The sequence below is a fragment of the Acinonyx jubatus genome, chromosome E2, assembly GCF_027475565.1.
Source record: "Acinonyx jubatus isolate Ajub_Pintada_27869175 chromosome E2, VMU_Ajub_asm_v1.0, whole genome shotgun sequence".
Classification (NCBI taxonomy): domain Eukaryota; kingdom Metazoa; phylum Chordata; class Mammalia; order Carnivora; family Felidae; genus Acinonyx; species Acinonyx jubatus.
This window is the reverse complement of record NC_069396.1, coordinates 52831534-52854144: the sequence shown is the minus strand read 5'-3', so window position 1 is coordinate 52854144 and position 22611 is coordinate 52831534. Positions and strand designations below refer to the sequence as shown.

The 22611-nt window shown below is 51.4% G+C and overlaps 1 protein-coding gene across 2 annotated transcripts; it reads left to right on the top strand.

Moving 5' to 3' along the window:
- Positions 1-663: 663 nt before the first annotated feature.
- NOSIP (nitric oxide synthase interacting protein) lies at positions 664-15594 on the top strand. 2 transcript variants are annotated; one of them, XM_027038118.2, is made up of 9 exons: positions 664-759; positions 10079-10149; positions 10702-10807; positions 11848-11929; positions 14348-14507; positions 14599-14717; positions 14874-15061; positions 15185-15293; positions 15488-15594. In XM_027038118.2, the coding sequence occupies exons 2-9, from the start codon at positions 10080-10082 to the stop codon at positions 15557-15559; spliced, it is 906 nt and encodes a 301-aa protein (XP_026893919.1). In that variant the 5' UTR covers positions 664-759; position 10079; the 3' UTR covers positions 15560-15594. The 2 variants fall into 2 exon arrangements, with proteins under 2 accessions (XP_026893919.1, XP_026893920.1); XM_027038119.2 differs by lacking the exon at positions 664-759 and adding an exon at positions 9051-9108.
- Positions 15595-22611: the final 7017 nt, after the last annotated feature.

Sequence of the window (22611 nt, the reverse complement as noted above, 5' to 3'; positions counted from 1 at the left end):
GTATTTAAAGGGACCTTAGGATGAAGGGCCTAAGGTCCAGAGCCTTGTAGGGACGCCAGGGTTCCCGACACCGACACCGTGGAGGCACTTAGGGGATTGGATATGCACCTCTTCCCTTGTTTGTCCCCTGGGATGGAAGCTTGCCTGGGTGAGCTAGGGAAATAAATGTCTAGGTGTCCAGATGCCTAGATGTCTAGAAACTGGTGGGAAATGTATGCCTTGGTCCCTGGGGGTAGGTGGATGCTGTAGTAAATTCCCGTTTTCTGAGGTGATTTGAAGGACTTTGACTTCCGATTTCTCACTTGCTCTCCTTATAAATTGGAGACAGGGGAGTTGTCCCTTCTCAATTGCCTCTCAACACGCATCAAGAAAAGTGGCTAATATACTTGGGGAAGTGAGCTTCCCGATCTCTAGAGGAAGTGGTTAATCCTTCAATTCAGACTTGCAGAGACGCAAAGCCTGGACATAACCAGTAAATCGTCCGCCCTGGGAAATGCCTAGTGTATACTAAGCGTGCTCTATACTCGTGCCAGCGGCACCAACCGGAACCTTCGAGTAACTACTCAGGTTTCCGGAGGGAGCGAGAGGAGAAGGGAGGACTTACCAAGTCGGAAGAGTATCTCGGCAACTAGGGGCAGCTCTACTTCCGGTCCTTTTTCCGGGCGGAAGTGGGCGTAGCGCTGAGGGGAAAACAGCCCTCCTTTCCGGTGTAGGGGCACAGTTGAAGAAGCGACCGAGGGTCGAGGAGTCGTTTGTGAGGTGAGTTCCAGGGGGTGGGGTGGATCGTGTTGCTGCGATCGCTTTCCCGCGGGCTAGACTTCTGGGGTCCTGAGGGAGACAGGGACGGGGTTTCGAATTCCCGACTCCCTGTCAATCATTAATAGACGACTCCAGGCGCCCCGTGTCTGAAGCTGAACTACATCTCCCGGCATCCCCGGGAGGTAGCCAGGCCTCCACCCGGCACTTCTTAAGTGTTGGTATTCCACCGTAGAGGGCTATGGGCCGGGGGTCCCAGGGGAAGGAGGAGACTGGGACTCTTGGGAGGGTCTAAGGAGTGGGACTTGAGGAAGAAGGACCCCCTTTCCTGGCCTCAGTTTCCCATCTGTGACCGGGAGGGCGGAGGAGATTGTGCAGTCGCCCGCCGCTGTCTTCTCTGCATTTTTTTTTTTTTTTTTTTTTGACAACTCCTTCCTTCTCAGAGTTGGTGGAGGCTTTAACCTTTTCCTCTGGGGAGGTCTGGGGTCAGGCCGACCTGGGTTCTCATCCCGATGGTGCTGTTGAGTCGGTGTGAACTTGGGCTTCGAAGGGTTTTACTTTAATGTTTTATTGTGAAAATGTTCAAACTCACAGAGAATAATGTAAGAATCCCTATCGCCTATGGGGCGCTTGGGTGGCTCAGTCGGTTGAGCATCCGACTTTGGCTCAGGTCATGATCTTGGGGTTTGTGAGTTCAGGCCCCCTGTCGGACTCTCTGCTGACCGCTCGGAGCCTGGAACCTGCTTCAGATTCTGTGATAACGCTGCTGAGAATATTTGTGAGAATTTTTGTGTGGACGTGTTTTCATTTCTGTCGGAAGCAGCATTGCTGAATCAAATGGTAACTCTACCTTTAGGCTTTTGAGAAACTGCCAGACTTTTCCACAGTGGCTGCCCCAGCCTCCATTCCCACTCAGTGTGTAAGGGTTCCAGTTTCTCGACACTTGTTATGATCTGACTTTTCGGTTGTCATCCTCCTAGTGGGTTTGAACTGGTATCTCACTGTGGTTTTTATCGCATTACTTAAGGTTTTATTAGGGCGCCTGGGTGGTCCAGTCGGTTAGGCGCGTCAGACTTCAGCTCAGGTCATGATCTTGCAGTCTGTGGGTTCGAGCCCCTCATCGGGCTCTGTGCTGATGGCTCAGAGCATGGAGCCTGCTTCAGATTGTGTGTCTTCCTCTCTCTCTGCCCCTCTCCCCTCCTCTCAAAAAATAAACATTAAAAAAAATAATAAAATAAAAAGTAAAGTTTTATTTATTTATTTAGAGAGAGTGCACCCATGAACGGAGGAGGGGGAGAGACAGAATCCCAGGCAGGCTCTATGCTGTCTGTGGGGCTCGATCTCATGAATCATGAGATCATGACCTGAGCGAAAACCAAGAGTCTGATGCTCAACCGACTGTGCCACCCAGGCACCCCTATTTAGTTTTAAAGATTTTTAAAATATAATTTTCTAATGTCTATTTTTTGAGAAAGAGATAGAGAAACAGAGTGCGAGTGAGGGAGGGGCAGAGAGAGAAGGAGACACAGAATCCGAAGCAGGCTCCAGGCTCTGAGCTGTCAGCACGGAACTCACGAACTGCAGGATCATGACCTGAGCCGAAGTCTGACCCTTAACCAACTGAGCCACCAAGGCACCCCTTAAAGATTTGGTTTTTAAGTAATTGCTCTACACGCAACATGGGGCTCAAACTTACAACCCTGAGATCAAGAGTCACATGCTCTACGGACTGAGCCAGCCAGGCGCCCCCTCACCCCACCCCTTGCCTATTTTTAAATTGGGTCACTCATCTTTTTATTATTGAGTTATAAGTCTTTTGTATATTCCAGATGTTATTCCTTGATTGGATATATGATTTGCAACCCCCACTTGTGTTTGTACAGCCTGCAAACTAAGAACGGTTGTAACATTTTTTAAAAATTAGACAAAATCAAAAGAAATGATATTTTGTGACCCATGGCAATTTATGTGATTCAGATGTCCGTGTCCACAAGGAAACTTTTATTGGAACACAGCCATGCACGTTCATGTCCGTGGTGTCCATGGCTGCTCTTGCCATAGGAGAGCTGAGCTGAGTAGTTGTGACAGGGGCCCAATGGGCCACGAAGTCAAAAATCTTTTTTTTTTTTTAATGTTTATTTTGGAGAGAGACAAAGAGCACGAGTAGGGGAGGGGCAGAGAGAGAAGGAGACACAGGATCTGAAGCAGGCTTCAAGCCATCGGCCCAGAGCCCGACCCCGGGCTCGAACTCATGAACCGTGAGATCATGACCTGAGCCGAAGTCCGACGCTCCACCGACTGAGCCACCCAGGCGCCCCAAAGTCCAAAATCTTTACTATCCTGACCCTTTTTGGTTGATCCCTGCCACGTTCCTTATGTTGAAGCCCTCGCCAGCAATATGACTATTTCGGAGATTGTCTGTGATGGACAAAATGAAGGTTACGTGAGATCGTGGGAGTGGAGTCCTACCACATGGGGTTGGTGTTGTTAGGACAGGAGGAGATGCCAGAGAGCATGCTCTCTGCCCTGTGAGGACACAGCAAGAAGGCGGCCAGCTATCCGGGAGCCAGGAAGAGAGAGTCCTCACCAGAAGCTGACCATGCTAGCACCGTGATCTTGGACTTCCAGCCTCCAGAACCATAAATATCTCCACAAATAAATGTCTGTTGTCTAAGCCACATTCCAGTAGATGGAATTTTGTTCTGGCAGCCCTAGCTGACTGATGCAGATAGGAAGAGCCAAACCTGCACTGTAAAGTGACATTTTTATCCTTTCCGATAACGGGTATTGGCACCCTGCGAATATACAGTTCCCTTCAGTCTTTCCCTTAAGGGCATCCCTCAGCAATCATTGCCTCGTCAACTGTGTCGTCAGGGGATGCAAAATGATTTTCCACTTCTTTTATTTATCTTTTCTTTTTTTTTTTTAACGTTTATTCATTTTTGAGAGACAGAGAGAGACAGAGCATGAGTGGGGGAGGGGCAGAGAGAGAGGGAGACACAGAATCCAAAGCGGGCTCCAGGCTCGGCGCTGTCAGCACAGAGCCCAGCTCAGGGCTTGAGCCCACAAACCGTGAGATTGTGACCTGAGCTTGAAGTTGGACGCTCTACCGACTGAGCCACCCAGGTGTCCCTTTAAATTTAAAAAAAAAAAAAAAAAAAAGTTTTTTTTTTTTAAATATTTATTTATTATTGAGAGACAGAGAGACAGAGCATGAGCAGGGGAGGGGCAGAGAGAGAGAGGGAGACACAGAATCCAAAGCAGGCTCCAGGCTCCGAGCGGTCAGCACAGAGCCCGACGCGGGGCTCGAACCCACAAACCATGAGATCATGACCTGAGCTAAAGTTGGACGCTCAACCAACAGAGCCACCCAGGCGCCCCTAAAATTTTTTGTTAATGTTTATTTATTTTTGAGAGAGAGAGAGTACAAGCAGGGGAGGGGCAGAGGGAGAGGGAGACACAGAATCTAAAGCGGGCTCCAGACTCTAGGCTGTCAGCACAGACCCCGATGTGGGGCTTGAACCCACAAACTGCAAGATCTTAACCGCAGCCAAAGTCAGATGCTTAACCAACTGAGCCACCCAGGCGCCCCTGCATCAGCCATTATTAATAGAGAATCTCTGGGGGTGCCTGGCTGGCTCAGTCGGAGGGGTGTGTGATTCTTGATCTTAGGGCTGTGAGTTCGAGCCCCATGTTGGGCATAGAGATTACTTAAATAAATAAAAACTTGAAAAAAACAGAGAATCTCAGATGCTCACTTTTGCTTTTAGCAAACTCTCTCGGTACTGCTTACACCCCGTCCTAAGTCTGTGATTTCCTTGAGTGTAATTAGCTCCTTGGTTTCCTTTAACACAGAAGCCTTCATACCCCTGGAATGGCCTGGCACACACCTTTTAGGGAGAGGGGTGTGTGGCATTCTCTAGGTTCTCAAAGGGATCTCTGACCCCACCAAAAGGTTAAGAGCCACGGGTTTTAGAGTTCAGAAAACCAACTGCAGAAAAAGACGGCAGGGAGTCGGTAATTTGAACGCCAGCCAGAACCATTAGCGTGTTAATGGTATTGTGGTCATGGTTTTTAAAAGTCCCATCGCAGCGCTGTGCCCTGTGCCCTTCGAGCCCTAGCTGCTAGTCCCAAGAGGCCGTGCAGCACTTTACTAAGTGGCTAGTTTGACTTGAGGGACTGAATTTTTCTCGGTTCTTTCATTTTAATTCATTTAAATAGAAACGCCAACACTAGACCGAGTTATCGGAAACCTTGTAAGCGTGTTCGGAACAGAGGCGGTATGTGAATGTACCTTGGCAGCCGTAAATCACAAAACCTAAATAGAGGTCAAGTATCTCCAGTGAAAGTTTTGCGTCTGAATTGAAATGTGTTGAAAGAGTAAAGCATAGTCCAGATCTTGAAGGCTTTGTACAAAAAAAAAAGGGGGGGGGAATGGGTTGGCCTGTGTCCTCAGACTGTCACCCTCTTGGGAGGACTGACAGTTGTCACGTGGTTAAGGGGGCGGCTCCGCAGCCTGCTTGCCTGGGTTCCCCTTCCCAGCTGGGGGATGCCCGAGCCTGTTTCCTCCCCCGGAAGTGGGGCGTGATGATAAGCAGGAGATAGGATTTTGGAATTTCTCTGAAATACTAGCGACAGCAGATGGCAGTAGTTCTGTTCTCTGTTTTGAACTTGGCCCTAATGAGGAGACCATACAGCCGCGGTGGGTCCTGCCACAGCCGCCCACCAGCCCGTTAGCCCGTGGCCAGCAGCTCTTAAACTTTTTGGTCTCCGTGTCGTAAAAGTCATCCAGGACTCCAGAGAACTTTTGTTTATGTGAGTTCTATCAATTCATATTTGCTGTACCAGAAATTAAACCTGATGTGAAAAAAGGTTTTTATGGGCGCCTAAGTGGCTCAGTCGGTAAAGCGTCCGACTCTTGGTTTCAGCTCAGGGCATGATCTCACGGTTCATGGGTTCGAGCCCCGCATCGGGCTCTGTACTGACAGTGTGGAGCCTGCCTGGGATTCTTCTCTCTCCCTCTCTGTCTGCCCCTTCTTCACTCTCTCTTTTTCTCTCTCTCTGTCTAAATAAACTTTAAAAAAGAAAAAGGTTTGGGGTGCCTGGGTGGCTCAGTCGGTTAAGCGGCTGACTTCGGCTCAGGTCATGATCTCGCGGTCCATGAGTTCGAGCCCCGCGTCGGGCTCTGTGCTGACAGCTCAGAGCCTGGAGCCTGTTTCGGATTCTGTGTCTCCCTCTCTCTGACCCTCCCCTGTTCATGCTCTGTCTCTCTCTGTCTCAAAAATAAATAAATGTTAAAAAAGAAAAAGAAAAAGGTTTTTATGGAGCAGTAATTCACATAACACAAAATTCATCCATTTAAAGTGATATATACACTATTTTGTGCAATCACCACCACTTATCATTCTAGAACATTTTCAGCACCCCAAAAAGAAACCAGAAAGTCACTCCTCACTTCCCCTTCTCCCATCCTGTGGTAACCACCATTCTGCTTTCTGTCTCCATGGATTTGCCTGTTCTGGACATTTCTTATACGTGGAACCCTACGATACATGGCCTTTGTGCCAGCTTCCTTTCTCTTAGCATAATAAAACGTTATTTAAAAATCGGCTCCACACCCACTGTGGGGCTTGAATTCAGGACCCTGAGATTAAGAGTCACATGCTCCACCAACTGAGCCGGCCAGGCGCCCCTAAAACATTTTTAAAACCCAAGGATGCAGAAGCATACATTCAGTTTGCGGTGGGAGCAATGACATCCTCACGTGTCACGCTGTCTCTGGAAAACTCCACTGTGCACTTGTGAGGGAACAAGAGTAACAAAGGCAAACACATGTTAGTATTATTATGGAAATAGCTTATGGACCCCCTGAAGGTATCTTAGGAACCCCTCTAGGATCCCCGGATCTTACTTTGAGAACCACTGCCCTAGGCAATGGCTTCACTTCTAAGAATCCTTTTGCCCATCTGAAAAATGGTCATGGGCCAGACTTTATTTATTTATTTATTTTTAATGTTTATTTATTTTTGAGACAGAGAGAGACAGAGCATGAACGGGGGAAGGGCAGAGAGAGAGGGAGACAGAATGGGAAGCAGGCTCCAGGCTCTGAGCCACCAGCCCAGAGCCCGACGCGGGGCTCGAACTCCCGGACCGCGAGATCGTGACCCGGGCCGAAGTCGGACGCTTAACCGACTGAGCCACCCAGGCGCCCCATGGGCCAGACTTTAGAGAGTGGTTGAGGTTGGACAATCAATGAGATGGGGGCACAGAGAGTTGGCGTGCGGTCAGGGATCTAGCAGTGTTCTGTGGGACTGTTCCATTATCACCTGGCCAAGTTAAAAAAAAAAAAAAGGTTGCCTCTGTAGTTGCTCCTTTTACTCTTGGAGGGAAAATGTCTCCGGCCATGGCCATGAAGCCAAAGAGTGTAGAAACCCCTGTCATTGGCCACAAGACAAGCAGCTGTGTGCCAAATCCCACAGAGGGTCAAGGCAGTTGACAACTAAGAATAGAGTAGGGAATTTGGCCGTGAGGAGGTCAATGCGACCTTCATGAGTGGCAGTTGGGGGGGCTGGGGCTGAAGCCAGAGGGTGGGGGGAGGAGTGCCTGGCAGGTGAGCGAGGGGAAACAGCAGGTGCTGGATGTTTGCTCAAAAGCTTGGGGGTGAGGGGAAGTTGGAGGAGGGCCATGGGTCAAGTTGGGGTGTTTCACCAAGGTTAGCTGTCGCAGGCAGCACAGTGGCCACCACTGGGGTGAAATGTTTTGTGTCTCGACTGGGGTGACAGTCACAAGGGCATACATCTCTGTCAACACGCATCAGATCTATGTCCATACACCGAAGAACAAAAATCAGCTTCTGAGAGGAAATCGCCAGTAGGGGGAGAGCGAGATCCATAGCTCGGAGAGGGAGAGAGTTTTGTGGTTCAAGTTCTGAATGTGAAAGACAAGAGTCTGAAGGCGACCAGAAGAGGGGAATAAAGACAAAGTTACTTTTTGCAGTTTGGGAGTCCTTGGCTGTGTCCCCCCGCCCCTGGCTCCACCCCAGCCTTCTGGACCTTTCTCACAACCAGAGAGCCAGAGAGAATATTTCCTGAACACCGCCTATGTGCCAGGCTCTGAGCAGGACTCATTCAGCTGTCACAGAAATCCAGTCTCGGCAATGAGATCCCATGGTTGTCCCAGGGATGATTAACTTTTTGCCAAATTAAACCAAGGCTCAGAGAAAGGAAATGGCCAACCTAGGGTCACAACAGCCAGTGCGGGGACAACCCTGGACTCAAGCCCAGGGTGAAGGTCATCTTGCCCAATCCTTGATCCCTATAGCCTACAACCCCCTCCTGTAGCTCCAGCCCGATTAGTCCCCACCGACACATGGGCAACCACTCTGATATGCAGAACATACACGCTCTTGTTTGTAAGTATTCTTTAATACGCACTATCTTGGGGCACCTGGGTGGCTCAGTGTGGTGGTTAAGCATTCAACTCTCAATTTCCGCTCAGGTCATGATCTCACGGTTCGTGAGTTTGAACCCCATGTTAAGTTCCGAGCTGACAGTGCAGAGCCTGCCTTGGATTCTCTCTCTCTCCCTTTCTCTGTGCCCTTCCCATGCGCCCTCTTTCTCTCTCAAAAATGAGTAAAACAATAAAATGTACTATCTTGCACACACGTAGATTGGTAGTAATCCTGTTTTATTTTTTACATTTTATGTATTTTATTATTTTAGAGTGTGTGCACATGAACAGGGGAGAGGGGCAGAGGGGGAGAGAAAGAGAATCTTAAGCAGGCTCTACCCTCAGCACAGTGTCCAACTCAGGGCTCGATCCCACGACCCCAGGAACATGACCTGATCCGAAATCAAGAATCAGATGCTCAACTGGCTGAGCTACCCAGGTGCCCCTTACTTTTTTTTTTTCTTATTTTTTATACCCAGTAATAAGTATTTTTCTTATTTTTTATACCCAGTGTTAAGATCCACCTGTGACACCTTGCATGTATCTAGCGGATTGCATCTCACTGCTGGGTGGTCTCCAGAATGGGCTGTCACCACCCATTCTCCCAGGGAGGGACATCAGGTGCCTTTGACTCCCCTCTGGTATAAATAACACTGCTGTGGACATCCTTGGGCATGCTCCTTGTGGGTGTCTCTGAGAATGTCTTTGGGGCCCATCACCCACGGTGCAGAATCACCTATGCTTACCTTGCTAAAGTGCCACCAGCCCGTGTTCCAGGAGGCTGACCCTGTCCACTTTCCCTGCTGCATTGCCTTAAGGGTCCTGAAACCGATCATGTGTCCTCACCAAGCCCTGGTCTTACCCGGCTTTTTGAAGTTTCGCCTGTCAGCCTGATGATGATAGGTATGAAGTGCTATCTCACTGTGGTTTTCACCTGAAGAGAGCTGGATTATCTCTCCATACGCTCGTTAGTCTTTGAGCTGCTTCTGTAAGTTGCCTTTTCACATCCTTTGCTCATTTTCCTGTCAGGGTGGCTGTTTTTTTTTCTTGTTGATTTGCCAGAGCCCCATGTACAGTCAGTTCCGCTAGAACACCTGTTTTGAAAACGTAGGGGCGCCTGGGTGGCTTGGTCGGTTAAGCGTCCGACTTCGGCTCGGGTCATGAGCTCACGGTTCGTGGGTTCGAGCCCCGCATTGGGCTCCGTGCTGACAGTGCAGAGCCTGCTTGAGATTCTGTCTTTCTGCCCCTCCCGACTCATGCTTTCTCTCTCTCTCTCAAAATAAATGAATCAACTTAAAAAGAAAGAAAGAAAATGTGAATTTATCCTGGTGCAATCGATCATGTTTGGAAACAATTGGACCATAGTGCAGATTTCCCCTTTGCTTACATGTGCTTTCACCCACCCAGGCGAGAGGGGGGTGAACCCCCAAAAACCGCACTCCACTGCAGTGAGCCTGTAGGCATACACCGAGCACACACATGCATACATAACCCCAAACAGAACATCTCTGAGGCCCCTCACTTCACCGTGTCTGTATGTAAGGAGCCCCACGCATCCTCATCTGCTGCCAGAACTTCTCTGGATTTCAGAGAACCCTCCTTCTACCGCCTCAGAGTAACTCACAGGGTGCACCCCTTCTGATGCATGATTCCACAAGCAGAGTGTAGGTCACTTTCCAAAGTAAAATGCTGTCTTCTTTTTGGAGTCTGTGGGTATTTCCTAACCAGTCGATGCATGTGAGACTGTCCTCCGCTGACCCACCCCCTGTTTTCCCATCTGGCAAGGCCAGGGGCAGGTCGGCTCCGAGGGCCTGTCCTCCCTGGGGCCTCCCTCCACCACAGCCCTGCAACTGTCCCCTCCTCCTCCCCCCAGGATGACCCGGCACGGCAAGAACTGCACGGCAGGGGCCGTCTATACCTACCACGAGAAGAAGAAGGACACAGGTACTGGGTTTGGAAGGGGGCACAGTTGTATCTCAAAGGCACCATCTCACTTTGCACCTCCGGCTGTGTCTTCTGGGCATGGCTCTTTCCCCCCCACCCCACCCGCCGACCGATGGTCATGACACTAAGAGTAACAGCCCACGCGATCCCGTGCCCCTGCAGTGGGCGCTTGTGGGCGTGAACTCATCTGAGACTCCCAGCTCCCCACTGAGGAAGGAATCACTGCTGTTGTAGCCATATTCCAGAGGCAGAAACTGAGGCCCAGAGAGGGCCAGGCCCTTGAGTCTGGGCTGAGGGGAGTCAGGCGTGAGCCTCTCTACCTGGCTACTTCGGTGACAGCCTGTCTGTCACTTACCCTCTGGATTGACACCTTCCTGAGGGTTATGCCCGCCCCCAATGCACACACACAGCCTGAGCTCTTGACTGCCTGTCTCTCGGAGTCCCGCCCAACCCCCCCCCCCCACATGCAAGTTCTCTCTGTGCCTTTCTCTTGGGGTTTCGCAAGGGGCACCTCTCCTGTCCCTCCATCCCTCTGCCTCTGTCTGTCCCCAGCGGCCTCAGGCTATGGGACCCAGAACATTCGACTGAGCCGGGATGCTGTCAAGGACTTTGACTGCTGCTGCCTCTCTCTGCAGCCCTGCCACGACCCTGTCGTCACGTGAGCTGGGGAACTGCACTGGGGATGTGGGGAACCGCCTGCACAGCCGGGGCGCCCTGGGCAAGCCCCTTAACCCCTCAAGAGCCTCAGTGTGCTCATCTGAGACATGGGCATGATCCTAACGTGTTCCCCAGGGATGTGGAAAAGAATACATCCGTAACAGAGGGTAGGGCCCTTGGATCATTGCCTGGCACATAATAATAGCTTATGTGTGGAGCATTTACCATTCCCCGCCTTGTGGTCTGGCAGAGGCCTCGGTGAGATAATGGGTACAAGGTGCTTAGTCCAGTGACTAAATATGGGCTCACTTTACAGGTCTGTTTTACAGACATAGTGACGAGAGCAGACTGTGGCTCAGGGTCCCTGAGGCCACCTGCAGGTTCAGTGATTCATTGGAAGAACTCGCAACTCAGAAAGGTGGTTAAGAGTCAGTGACGGCTTATTACGGTACAAAGATGGAGATTAAGTCAGTAAGGGGAGAAGGCACGTGGGGCCGAGCCCAGGAGGGACCAGGATCGAGCCTCCAGTTGTCCTCTCCTAATAGAGTCACACAGACAGCGCTAGTCTCCCAACAATGACATGTGACAGCAGGCAGACATGGGCGCCGCCCACCGGGGGACACTCACGGGAACCCCAGCGTCCAGGGATTTTACTGGAGGCTGGTAACTCAGGCATGGCGTGACTTTGGTCTCCAGGCCCTCCAGAGGTCTAACCTCATACCACATGGCCCAGCCACCTCCCCCACCAGGTGAACTAAGACACTTTTATCAGGCAGCACATTCCAAGGGCTCAGAGGCTCCCTCCTGGGAGCTGGTTCAAGGGCCGGGTCCTTTGGAACGTGTAGGGTTTGGAGAACGCGGCCCGCTGAGCTAGCCCTTTATTGCACAAGATTTTCCCTACAAGGCAAAGCCAGGAGAGTGAAAATGGCGTGGTCACTCAGAGAGCTGTGCTAGGCACCGCGTGACCTGCCGCCTGGAAGACGCTTCGTGCGTGCCCAGGGCAGGGAGCCTATGGCTTCCCATCCCGTCCTGTCCTTACAGCCCGGATGGTTACCTGTACGAGCGTGAGGCGATCCTGGAGTACATTTTGCACCAGAAGAAGGAGATCGCCCGGCAGATGAAGGTGATGGGGATGGGGGCACGGGCGGGCGGCTTTGATCCCGAGCTCACAGAGCCTCTCTGACCTTCTGGTCTAAGTTCCTTTTCTCTCTGAGCCTTTGCCTATGCTGTTCCCTCTGCTTGGCGCACCGTCCCAGCCCGCTTCTCCTGGTTGGCTCCTTCTCCTTCTCCAGATTTCCTCCCAGGCATCGCCTCCTCTGACCTCCTGCTAGTCCAGGGCCTCCAGGGTCTGCCCCTGCGCCCCCTCCCACCTCTCGACACTTATGGTTGTGACTCAGCCTGTGGCTGACATGTGCCCACTCCCGCCACTAGATGGCAGGCCCCAGGGGCAGGGAACAGATCTTTTGCCCACCCCGTGGCCCTAGGTTCTCTGTGAACACTTGGTAAATGGACTGATGTCACCTCGTCTCCCTGGGCCTCGGTTGCACTGCCTCTGAAATGGGCTGATGGGACCAGATCAGAGGGCGCTGCAGGGGATGTGGGAGATGCTCACAGATCAGAATTCTCGAGGCATTTACTTGGAGCCATGCCCACTTTGCACGGCTGAACTCATTTTGTGGGTAGGAGGGGCCCCGTTTATCGCCGTGTTTGAGGCGCAGCTGGTCGATCTCCCTCTGCTTCCTGCCAGGCTTCCTAGAGCTCCAGAAACACTGAGGGTTAGATTCTTTGTTTTCGTTTTTGTTTTTAATGTTTATGTATTTTTGAGAGAGAGAGGCAGAGTCTGAGCACGGGCAGGAGAGCGGCAGAGAGAGAGAGAGTGGGAGACACAGAATCTAAAGCAGGCTCTAGGCTTCAAGCTCAGCACAGAGCCCGACACGGAGCTCAAACCCATGAGCCGTGAGATAATGACCTGAGCCAAAGTTGGACACTCCACCGACTGAGCCACCTGGGCACCCTATTTTTTTCCTTTTTTTAAAGTTTATTTATTTATTTATTTATTTATTTAGAGAGAGAAATATCAGGGGGGGCAGGGAGGGGCAGAGAGAGAGGGAGAAAGAATCCCAAGCAGGTTCCTCACTGTCAGTGCAGAGCCTGACGTGGGGCTTGAACTCATGAACCCAAACCTGGGAGATCATGACCTGAGCTGAAATCAAGAGTCAGATACTGGGGCGGCCTGGGTGGCTCAGTCGGTTGAGCGTCCGACTTCGGCTCAGGTCATGATCTCACGCCCTGTGAGTTCGAGCCCCGCATCGGGCTCTGTGCTGACAGCTCAGAGCCTGGAGCCTGCTTCAGATTCTGTGTCTCCCTCTCTCTCTGCCCCTCCCCTGTTCATGCTCTGTCTCTCTCTCTCTCTCTCTCTCTCTCTGTCAAAAATAAATAAACATTAAAAAAAAAAAAAAAAGAATCAGATACTTAACCCACAGAGCCACCCAGGCGCCCCAAGGGTTAGATTCTTGTTGAGCCTTTTGTCTTGAGTAAGTGGCTTTCCCTGTGCCTATACCCTCTGCGTGGCTTAGTGGCCGCCTGGGTGCTCCCTCATCAGGGTGACCATGCCAGAGGTCCTCCCGAGCACCAGTTCCCCTCCATCTTCTCCTCATGCAGCTGGGTGGCCCGGGGAAGTCCTAGAACCCAGCACTGTGTCCCTGTGTCTCCACACACCCGTGCCACCTGCACACTTAGGGTTCTGTGAACGTTCATTGCTTCTTAACCCTCCTGGAGCTCGCCTCGAGGGCAGGACAGGAGCTACAGTACCTACCCTGTAAAATCAGTATAATATGGCCCACGGGCACATGAATCGAGCACTTGCTCTGTGCCGAAAATCTCCCGCGTAACCCAGTGAACCTCCGCGGTCGGTCGCCATTGTTAGCCTGTTTTACAAATGAAGAAACTGAGGCCAAGAGGAGTCACAGCACTTACTGGAGGCCACAGAGCTCCTCGGTGACAGAGGCAAGGTTTAAGCTCTGGCCATCTGTCCCTTGCCAAGCTGCTGACCACCCTGCTGCCTAGGAACAAAGAGGCCACAGAGTCCCAAACCAGCTAAATGGGAAATGACCTAAGTGCCCTGCAGTGGGGGAAGGGACGAGCAAAGGCAGCGGAGCCACGCCATAGATTACAACATCCACGGGTTAAAGATTCACACCCTGTCGCTTCAGCGTCCGACCGTGGCTCAGGTCGTGGGTTCGAGCCCTGTGTTGGACTCCACCGACAGTACACAGCCTGCTTGAGATTCTCTCTCCCTCTCCCACTTGGGCATGCGCCCACGCTCTCTCTCTCTCTCTCTCTCTCTCTCTCTCTCAAAATATACTTTAAATAACTTAAAAAGACTCACACTCAGGCAGTTACCAGCCTCTACTAACTGCCGCTGCCAGGACCGTCCCCTGTGGAGGCCTCGGTTTACCCATCTGTGAAATGGGAAGAGCCACCCTCAAACGCCACAACGCACGGGAAGGTGCCGAGCCCACTTCTTTCTCGCTGCCCACAGGCCTACGAGAAGCAGCGGGGTGCCCGGCGTGAGGAACAGAAAGAGCTGCAGCGGGCGGCGGCACAGGACCAGGTGCGGGGCTTCCTGGAGAAGGAGGCAGCCATCGTGAGCCGGCCCCTCAACCCCTTCACACCCAAGGCCGCCCCTGAGACCGGTCCAGGTGAGGGGGAGCGGACTTGCCGGGGAGCGCGGGTCCTGCAGGCCCGGGTGCCTCCCTGGGTGCGGCATCCGGGCCCCTCTCCCTCCCGCAGATGATGCCCGCCCCGGGGCCAGTGCAGGCCCCACGGGCAAGGACAAGGACAAAGCACTGCCCAGCTTCTGGATCCCGTCGCTGACCCCCGAGGCCAAGGCCACCAAGCTGGAGAAGCCTGTGAGCATCCCCAGCACCCTGTGCCTGCTTGGCACAGAGGACCTGAGTCCCCCAGCGTCCCCAGCACCTCCTTCCCTGCCCGGGACCCCCATCCTCCCTCCACCTGGCCCCAGCCCGGCCTGTTGACCGACCCCCCCCCCCCCCCGTCCTGCGCAGTCGCGCACCGTGACCTGCCCCATGTCTGGGAAGCCGCTGCGCATGTCTGACCTGACACCCGTGCGCTTCACGCCGCTGGACAGCTCCGTGGACCGCGTGGGGCTCATCACACGCAGTGAGCGCTACGTGTGCGCCGTGACCCGCGACAGCCTGAGCAACGCCACGCCTTGCGCTGTGCTGAGGCCCTCGTGAGTCGCCCGGGGAGGATGACCTGGGGACCTGCAGGGCCGGGCCGGGTCGGGCAGTGTGGCTGTCCCTCGTCCGAGCGGGGCCTCTCTGATCGGTGTCTCCTACCCTCACTCTCACCGAAGTGGGGCCGTGGTCACCCTGGAGTGCGTGGAGAAGTTGATTCGCAAAGACATGGTAGACCCCGTGAACGGGGAGAAGCTGACGGACCGGGACATCATCGTGCTGCAGCGGGTGAGCGGTGACCCGCCTCCCCAGGACCCCGCCCCCTGTCCTCTCCCTATGCCCAACCCCGCCCTGCCTCCTCCACTCCCCACCCCCGCCTTCCTAAGCTGGGGTCCTGCCTCACCTTGCGGGCTTAGGATCCCCCCCCAATGGGCCCTGCAGCCCGACCTGCCTTCACCTTGGCCTTGTCCCCACCTCCCCAGGGCGGCACCGGCTTCGCGGGCTCCGGAGTGAAGCTGCAGGCTGAGAAGTCCAGGCCGGTGATGCAGGCCTGAGTGCACAGGAGACCAAATAAACAGGCTTGGACTCACTGGCCCTTGTGGTGCCTTCGTTGGCCTCACGGGAGCCCTGGGGCCACACGGGGAGCCCTCCAGCGTGCGCCTGCTGCAGTGCCCCAGTGTGAAGGCGTGGGCTAAAATTACCTTTAAGGTGGTCTGACGTTAAGAGTAAAATCCGAACTGAGCCCACACGCCCGGCGTTAAAACTGGGCAAGAACGGCCAGAGGTCAAGGTCCCAGCTGCGACCGTAGGCAGGCGCCGCTTTGACAGGCCAAGTAGAAATCCCGCCGCATCTTTTTGAGTCCTGCCAAATTCGAAGCCCGCGAGATGTCTAGGAAAGCCTCTTTCCCAAGTAAAGGGTGGTGAGACGCCCAAAGGAAACAATGCAGTGAGAGCAGCCGGCACCCAGTCAGGAGCCCTCCTCCCTGACCCTTGACTGCCGGAAGGCCAAGAGCAAGAAGAAACCCTCGTCCAAGGACGCCAGAGGCCAGGGGCTGCACAGTACCGGGCAGGTGTGGAGAGCCGAGGGTGCAGGGGGGAGGAGGCCGCAGAGGGTGGGGCCTGGTGCACCTGCCTGGAGTCAGCTTACGGAGGAGCACAGGGGCAGGTCTTAGAGCTCTGTGGGTTTTTTCTTCCCGTTTCTTAAATTTAGTTTTTAGGGGCGCCTGGGTGGCTCAGTCGGTTGCGCATCCGACTTCTGCTCAGGTCACGATCTCATGGTCCGTGAGTTCGAGCCCCGCGTCGGGCTCTGGGCTGGTGGCTCAGAGCCTGGAGCCTGCTTCCGATTCTGTGTCTCCCCCTCTCTCTGCCCCTCCCCCGTTCATGCTCTGTCTTTGTCTCAAAAATAAATAAACGTTAAAAAAAATTTTTTTTTAAATAAAATAAATTTAGTTTTTAATGTTTATGTTTGAGAGAGAGAGAGAGAGACAGAGAGAGCGTGCAGCGGTGGGGTGAGGGGGGCAAGGCAAAGAGAGAGAGACACACACAGAATCAGAAGCAGGCTCCAGGCTCTGAGCTGTCAGCACAGAGTCAAACCCAGGGCTCGAACCCATGAACTGGGAGATCATGACCTGACCCGAAGTCGCAGGCTTAACCGACTGAGCCACCCAAGCGCCCCTAGAGCTTTGTTTTCAGTGACCATCGACTCATAAAAGCACCCGTGAGCAGTGTGCAAAGTAGAGCATATAGTCAAGCAAAGATCAACAAGCCTTAACGTTCCCGCCCTGAGGGACACCTAGGTTCTGTCTTCTAGGGCTTTCTCCACATGTGTACACGAGTTGGCTCAACCAGCATGACATCTCAGGGCACGTGCTGTTCCGTTCAGCAAACAGTCTCTGCCTTTTCACTTTTGTAAAAAGTTTTCATCGAACGCCCAAACCCGACTCAAAGGACTGGGAAGTGCCCTTCGGTGCTCTTTGGTGAAGACCCTGTCTGGTGTCTGCAGGGGAAGGTTTTGGTAGGAGGGGGGTGTATCATCCTTGCACCCTGGGGAGCCCCCCCCAAACCCAGCATTTTCTCCCCCAGAGCCTTCTAGGACCTCCCTTTGATCCCTAGACCCCAGAACCTGGAAACTGGCCCAGTTGCCACTGACATTCAAGGGCAGGCCTTGCCATCTGGGCTTGTCGATCTATGGTCCTCTTGCGTCTGGGCCACAGTCCTGGGGGAGGGACGCTTGTACCCGTTTCACAGAACAGCCCACTGACCCTGAGAAGATGCTCTTGCCCAAAGTCACACTGCTCAAGGCTGTAGCAGAAGTCAGGTTCACTTAGAAGCCAGCCGCCTCCAGAGACCTCCCCACCTCCAACCCTGCCCTTCCTCCCATCCTCTGTACCTTTCTTCCCCCAGGTATCTCCACATTGTCACCCCACGAATCTCCCCCCCCCCCACCCTTAGCGAGCTCCCAGCCAACCCCTTTCTACCTAGAGCATTTCAAGTCACCCCTCGGTCCATAAACACCCCCAATATTCAGCCTGGTTTTTTTTTTAAGTTTTATTTATTATTTTGAGCGAGAGAGCAGGGGAGGGGCCGACCGAGAGGGAGAGAGAGGATCCCAAGGAGGCTCCATACTGTTGAACTGCGAGATCATGACCTGACCCGAAGTGGGACACCTAACCGACTGGGCCACCCAGGTGCCCCATCAACCTCTTCTTCTTTTTTTTCTTTTAAGTTTATGTATTCATTTTGAGAGAGGGGTGGGGAGGGGCAGAGAGAGAGGGAATCCCAAGCAAGCTCTGCACCCGCCATCAGCTCAGAGCCCAACGAGGGGCTAGAACTCACGAACTGTGGGATCATGACCTGAGCCGAAACCCAGAGCCAGACGCTTAACCAGCCGAGCCACCCAGGCGCCCCTCAGCCTCTTTCTTAATCGCCCACAACCACCCCTGGGACCTTCCAGTTTTCTCTCCGCCTCCTCAGGGACTCCAGTCTTGTTCACACGTGTTCAGGCCAGCCCTGCCACCACCGATCAAAGCTTCCGGGATTCCCAGCCTTGCACCTGTATTTCCACAAGGGGCCTAAATCCCCCTGATCCAGGGGCCCTTCGAGACCCCCTTTGCGGAGAGGCAGCAGGGTGCAGGTCAAGGTCCGTCCAAGAAAGTAGTTTCCTTTGGGGTTACAAAGGGGACAGGGAGCGGAAGCAAGGGCCTCCTGGCAGCTTGAGCCGCAGCAGTGGAAGGGAGAGGAGGAGGTGCCTTGTCTCAGCAGAGGGCCCTTAGGCGCCGCTTGGGAAGTTGAGAGCAAGAAAGAGGCCAGGGGAAGGGGGGCAGGGGTGCCTGCAGTGGCTCCGGCCTCAGCTGGCCTGCAGAGGGCACTGGCAGGCACTTGGCAATTCTTAAGGCTTTTAGTTGTACGTATCTTTAAATGTCTATTTATTTATTTTGAGAGCGAGAGCAGGGGAAGGGCAGAGAGAGGAACACAGAATCCCCAGCCGACGCCACCCTGTCAGCACACAGCCCAACTCGGGTCTCGATCCCACGGACCGCGAGACCATGACCGGAGTCCATGACCATGACCTGCAGTTCTTCAGGCTTTTAAACAGGGAGATTTATTCTGGCAAGGAAAACTATATAGACAGGGGGCAATTCCTTGGTTGTCCAGGGAGGGAGCAGGATGGGCTAGGAAGGAGTGGATAGCAGGAGGCTTGGGGGAGGGGCAGCGGGCTGTTCTGTATCTTGATTGTGGGGGTGGTTGCATGACTGATTCATCAGAATTCATAGATTTGTAACCAAACAGCGGACTTTATGGGAGTTAAACGTCAAATTTAAAAACTAAAAAAATAAGGGAGGGGGGTGCCCGGGTGGCTCAGTCAGTTAAGCATCTGGCTCTTGATTTCAGCTCAGGTTGTAATCTCACGGTTTGTGGGTCCCCAGCCCCCAGTCGGGCTCTGTGCTGACAGTGCAGAACCTGCTTGGGACTCTCTCCTCCCTCTTTCTCTGCCCCTATCCTGCTTGCCCTCTCTCTCTCGCTGTCTCTCTTTCTTAAAAAGAAAGAGAGAGAAAGAAAGAAAAGAAAGAAAGGAAGAAAGAAAGAAAGAAGGGAAGAAAGAAAGAAAGAAAGAAGGGAAGAAAGAAGGAAAGAAAGAAAAACCTTAAAAAAAAAATCAACTTAATGATTCCACTCCTAGGTATATAACCCAAGGAGACTGAAAGTCTGTCCGTGCAAAAATTTCCACATGAATGATCCTAGCGGCACTAATCGTGTTAGCCGAAAAGTGGAAACAAGCCAAATGTCTTTCAAGTGCTGAATGGATACTCAAAACATGCTATAGTCATCCAGTGAAATATCATTCAGCCATAAAAATGATGAAGTACGGTACCTGCTACAACGTGGATGAACTTGGAAAACCAGTACGCCGGGCAGCTGGCTGGCTTCAGTCAGAAGAGTGCGCGAGACTCTTGATCTCGGGGTCGTGAGTTCAAGCCCCAAGTTGGGTGTGGAGATTACTAAATAAATAAAAACAACAACACAGTATGCTAAGTGAAAAGCCAGCCATAAAAGGTCACATGATGTATGATCCCTCTTATATAAAAAGTCCAGAATAGGCAAATCTTTTAATTTCTTGGAAAATTTTTAATGTTTATTTATCTTAGAGAGTGCGAGTGGGGGGCACAGAGAGAGAGAGGGAGACACAGAATCCGAAGCAAGCTCCAGGCTCTGAGCTGTAAGCACAGAGCCCGACGCGGGGCTCGAACTTGTGAACTGCGAGATCATGACCTGAGCTGAAATCTGAGCCCCCCAGGCGCCCCAGAAATGAACTCTTTTTTTTTTAACCACACTGGTAGGCAAGGAAACAGCGATAATTTGGCAATATCTAGTAAGAGCTAAAGATGCCAACTCCACGATCCCACAATCTCCACTGACCCATACACCCCACAGAGGCACAAACATGCTCAAAAAAACGTGAACTAGGGGGCAGCCCGTCAGTTAAGCATCCCAGTTCAGTTCAGGTCACCATCTCACGGTTTGGTTCGTGAGTTTGAAGCCTGCATCGGACTCTCTTCTGTTGGCGCAGAGCCCACATCAGATCCTCTGTCCCCTCTTTGCCCCCCTCAAAAATAAACAAGAAAGAAAGAAAGAAAGAAAGAAAGAAAGAAAGAAAGAAAGAAAGAAAGAAAAGGAAAAGAAAACCCAAACTAGAATGTTCCCAGTACAGGGTGCCTGGCTGGCTCAGTCAGAAGAGCACAGGACTCTTGATCTTCGGGTCGTGAGTTCCAGCTCCACACTGGGTGTAGAGATTACTTAAGTAAATAAATCTTAAGGGGCACCTGGGTGGCTCAGTCGGTTGAGTGACCGACTTAGGCTCAGGTCATGATCTCACAGTTTGTGGTGAGTTCGAGCCCCACGTCGGGCTCTGTGCTGACAGCTCAGAACCTGAAGCCGGCTTCAGATTCTGTGTCTCCCTCTCTCCGTGCCCCTCCACTGCTCATGCTCTGTGTCTCTCTCTCAATAATAAATAAATAAATATAAATAAAATGAAATAAATAAATAATAAATAAATAAATAAAATTTAAAACAAACAAACAAACAAACTGAAAACAGCCTAAATGTTGGTCAGTGGAGAACTGGTTATATCTTCGTGGACTGAACTGAAATGGTCTTCAAAATATATTCTGAATTACCTCAATAAAAAATAAATTATACAAACTCAAGATCGGAGCGTTCTGATTCAAAAAATTGTTAAGTGGAACAAGAAAGGTAAAAAACATTGTTAGTCATCTGCCCTTCTTTCTATTAAAAAGAAAAACAGTTTGTACATATTTGCCTAAATCTATGTAAATTCTCCCTGGAAAGAAACACTGGCTGCCTGTGAGGAGGCGAACTTGGTGGAAGAGAGACTCATTTTTAGCATGTAACATCTTGTACATTTAGAATTTTGTATCCTATGAGTATACTGCCAAAATTTAAAAATAAAATGTGCAAAAAGACAAAAAAAGAACCTGGGGAGAGGCACAAAGGGTGACAAGGTGCAGGAAATCTTTCGTAATGAGCTGTCCCATACAAGTAATTTGTTGCTGTATTATTTTGATTTAAAAAAAAAGTTTTCAAACATGTAGCTCCCCCAGAGATCTACAAATTTGCCCTACTCTCATAAACCAGTTCTCCACTTGCAGCCACTAGGGGGCAGTATGTCACCATAATTAAAAGCTTGGATTCAGACAGGGAACCTGGGTGGCTCAGTCGGTTAAGCGTCTGACTTCAACTCAGGTCATGATCTCATGGTTGGTTGGTGAGTACAAGCCCCACATTGGGCGCTGTGCTGACAGCCTGGAGCCTGCTTCGGTTTCTGTGTCCCCCCCCCCCCCGCCCCCACCCCCGCTCTCTCAAAAAATAAATAAACGTTTTAAACACTTGGATTCAGACACACTTGGTTTCAGATTCCAACCCCTACCACAGATACCAATTATAAACTCTGGATAAGACAGAAAACATTACCCAAAGACACTGGAAAGTGAACCAAACCACGCAGAAACTGGAGGGAAATTGACAATAAAAAAGAAAGGCAGTGGGTGGTTTCTCATTTGTACAGCCTGGGGGTAGGTTCTAGTCCTAGCCAGAGGGGCAGCTAAAAACACCAGGGGAAAAATCCAGTCTTCCTAGCTTGAAGCACCAGAACAATAGGAAAGTAAGGTATAAATACTGGAAATCCAGGGTGAGGGCACTCCAAATATTTTTATAAAAACTCTGCTCAAATATCTAGCTGACCCTGAACCACATCTGCATGGGATACACTCCAGGAAGCTCAGCTAAACCTAAAAAACTGTGAACTGAAATGTGCGGTACAAATTTCATAGGAGGGAGTTTTACAGAGATTACAGTTTGAGTTTAACCAAGTTGATGGGTTGTTTAGGGGGGAAAAAATCAATACTCTTCAAAGGAACATAACAGACTCCAGAGTTTCTACAGTGTATCCAGGATATACTCTAACACTACTCAAAATGGAAACAAATAGGAAAATATGACCCATTCTCAAGAAAAAAGGCAGTAACCTAAGACCAACACCAAAATGACCCATATATAGGACTCCATGTGGACAGTTCGAACCCTGCTTTAGATCCTCTGTCTTCCTTTCTCTCTGTCCCTCCCAACTAGCGCGCGCTCTCTCTCAAAAATAAACATAAAAAAAAGTATATGTCTAGACAGAAATCTTAGTGGAAAAATAAAACAATAAAAAAATGGAACAGAAATTCTAAAACGAATAATAAATTTAGCAAGTTCACTGGATACAAGTCTAATATACAAAAATAATTGTAGGGGAGCCTGGGTGGCTCAGTCGGTTAAGCATCCGACTTCGGCTCAGGTCATGATCTCACGGTCCGTGAGTTCGAGCCCCGCGTCAGACTCTGTGTTGACAGCTCAGAGCCTGGAGCCTGCTTCAGATTCTGTGTCTCCCTCTCTCTCTGACCCTCCCCTGCTCATGCTTTGTCTTTCTCTGTCTCAAAAATAAATAAACATTAAAAAAATTTAAAAAAAATTGTATTTTATATTGTAAAGACAAGAAGTTAGAACATGAAATTTAAAAATAACTTCTCTTACAATAACATAAAAACCAT

Excerpts from the sequence above, each read along its gene's own strand:
- NOSIP (XM_027038118.2), top strand. The coding sequence starts at position 10,080 with ATGACCCGGCACGGCAAGAACTGCACGGCAGGGGCCGTCTATACCTAC. Across the intron at positions 10,808-11,847 it reads TGCCACGACCCTGTCGTCAC|CCCGGATGGTTACCTGTACG; the intron begins GTGAGCTGGGGA and ends CTGTCCTTACAG. Across the intron at positions 15,062-15,184 it reads TGCGCTGTGCTGAGGCCCTC|TGGGGCCGTGGTCACCCTGG; the intron begins GTGAGTCGCCCG and ends CTCTCACCGAAG.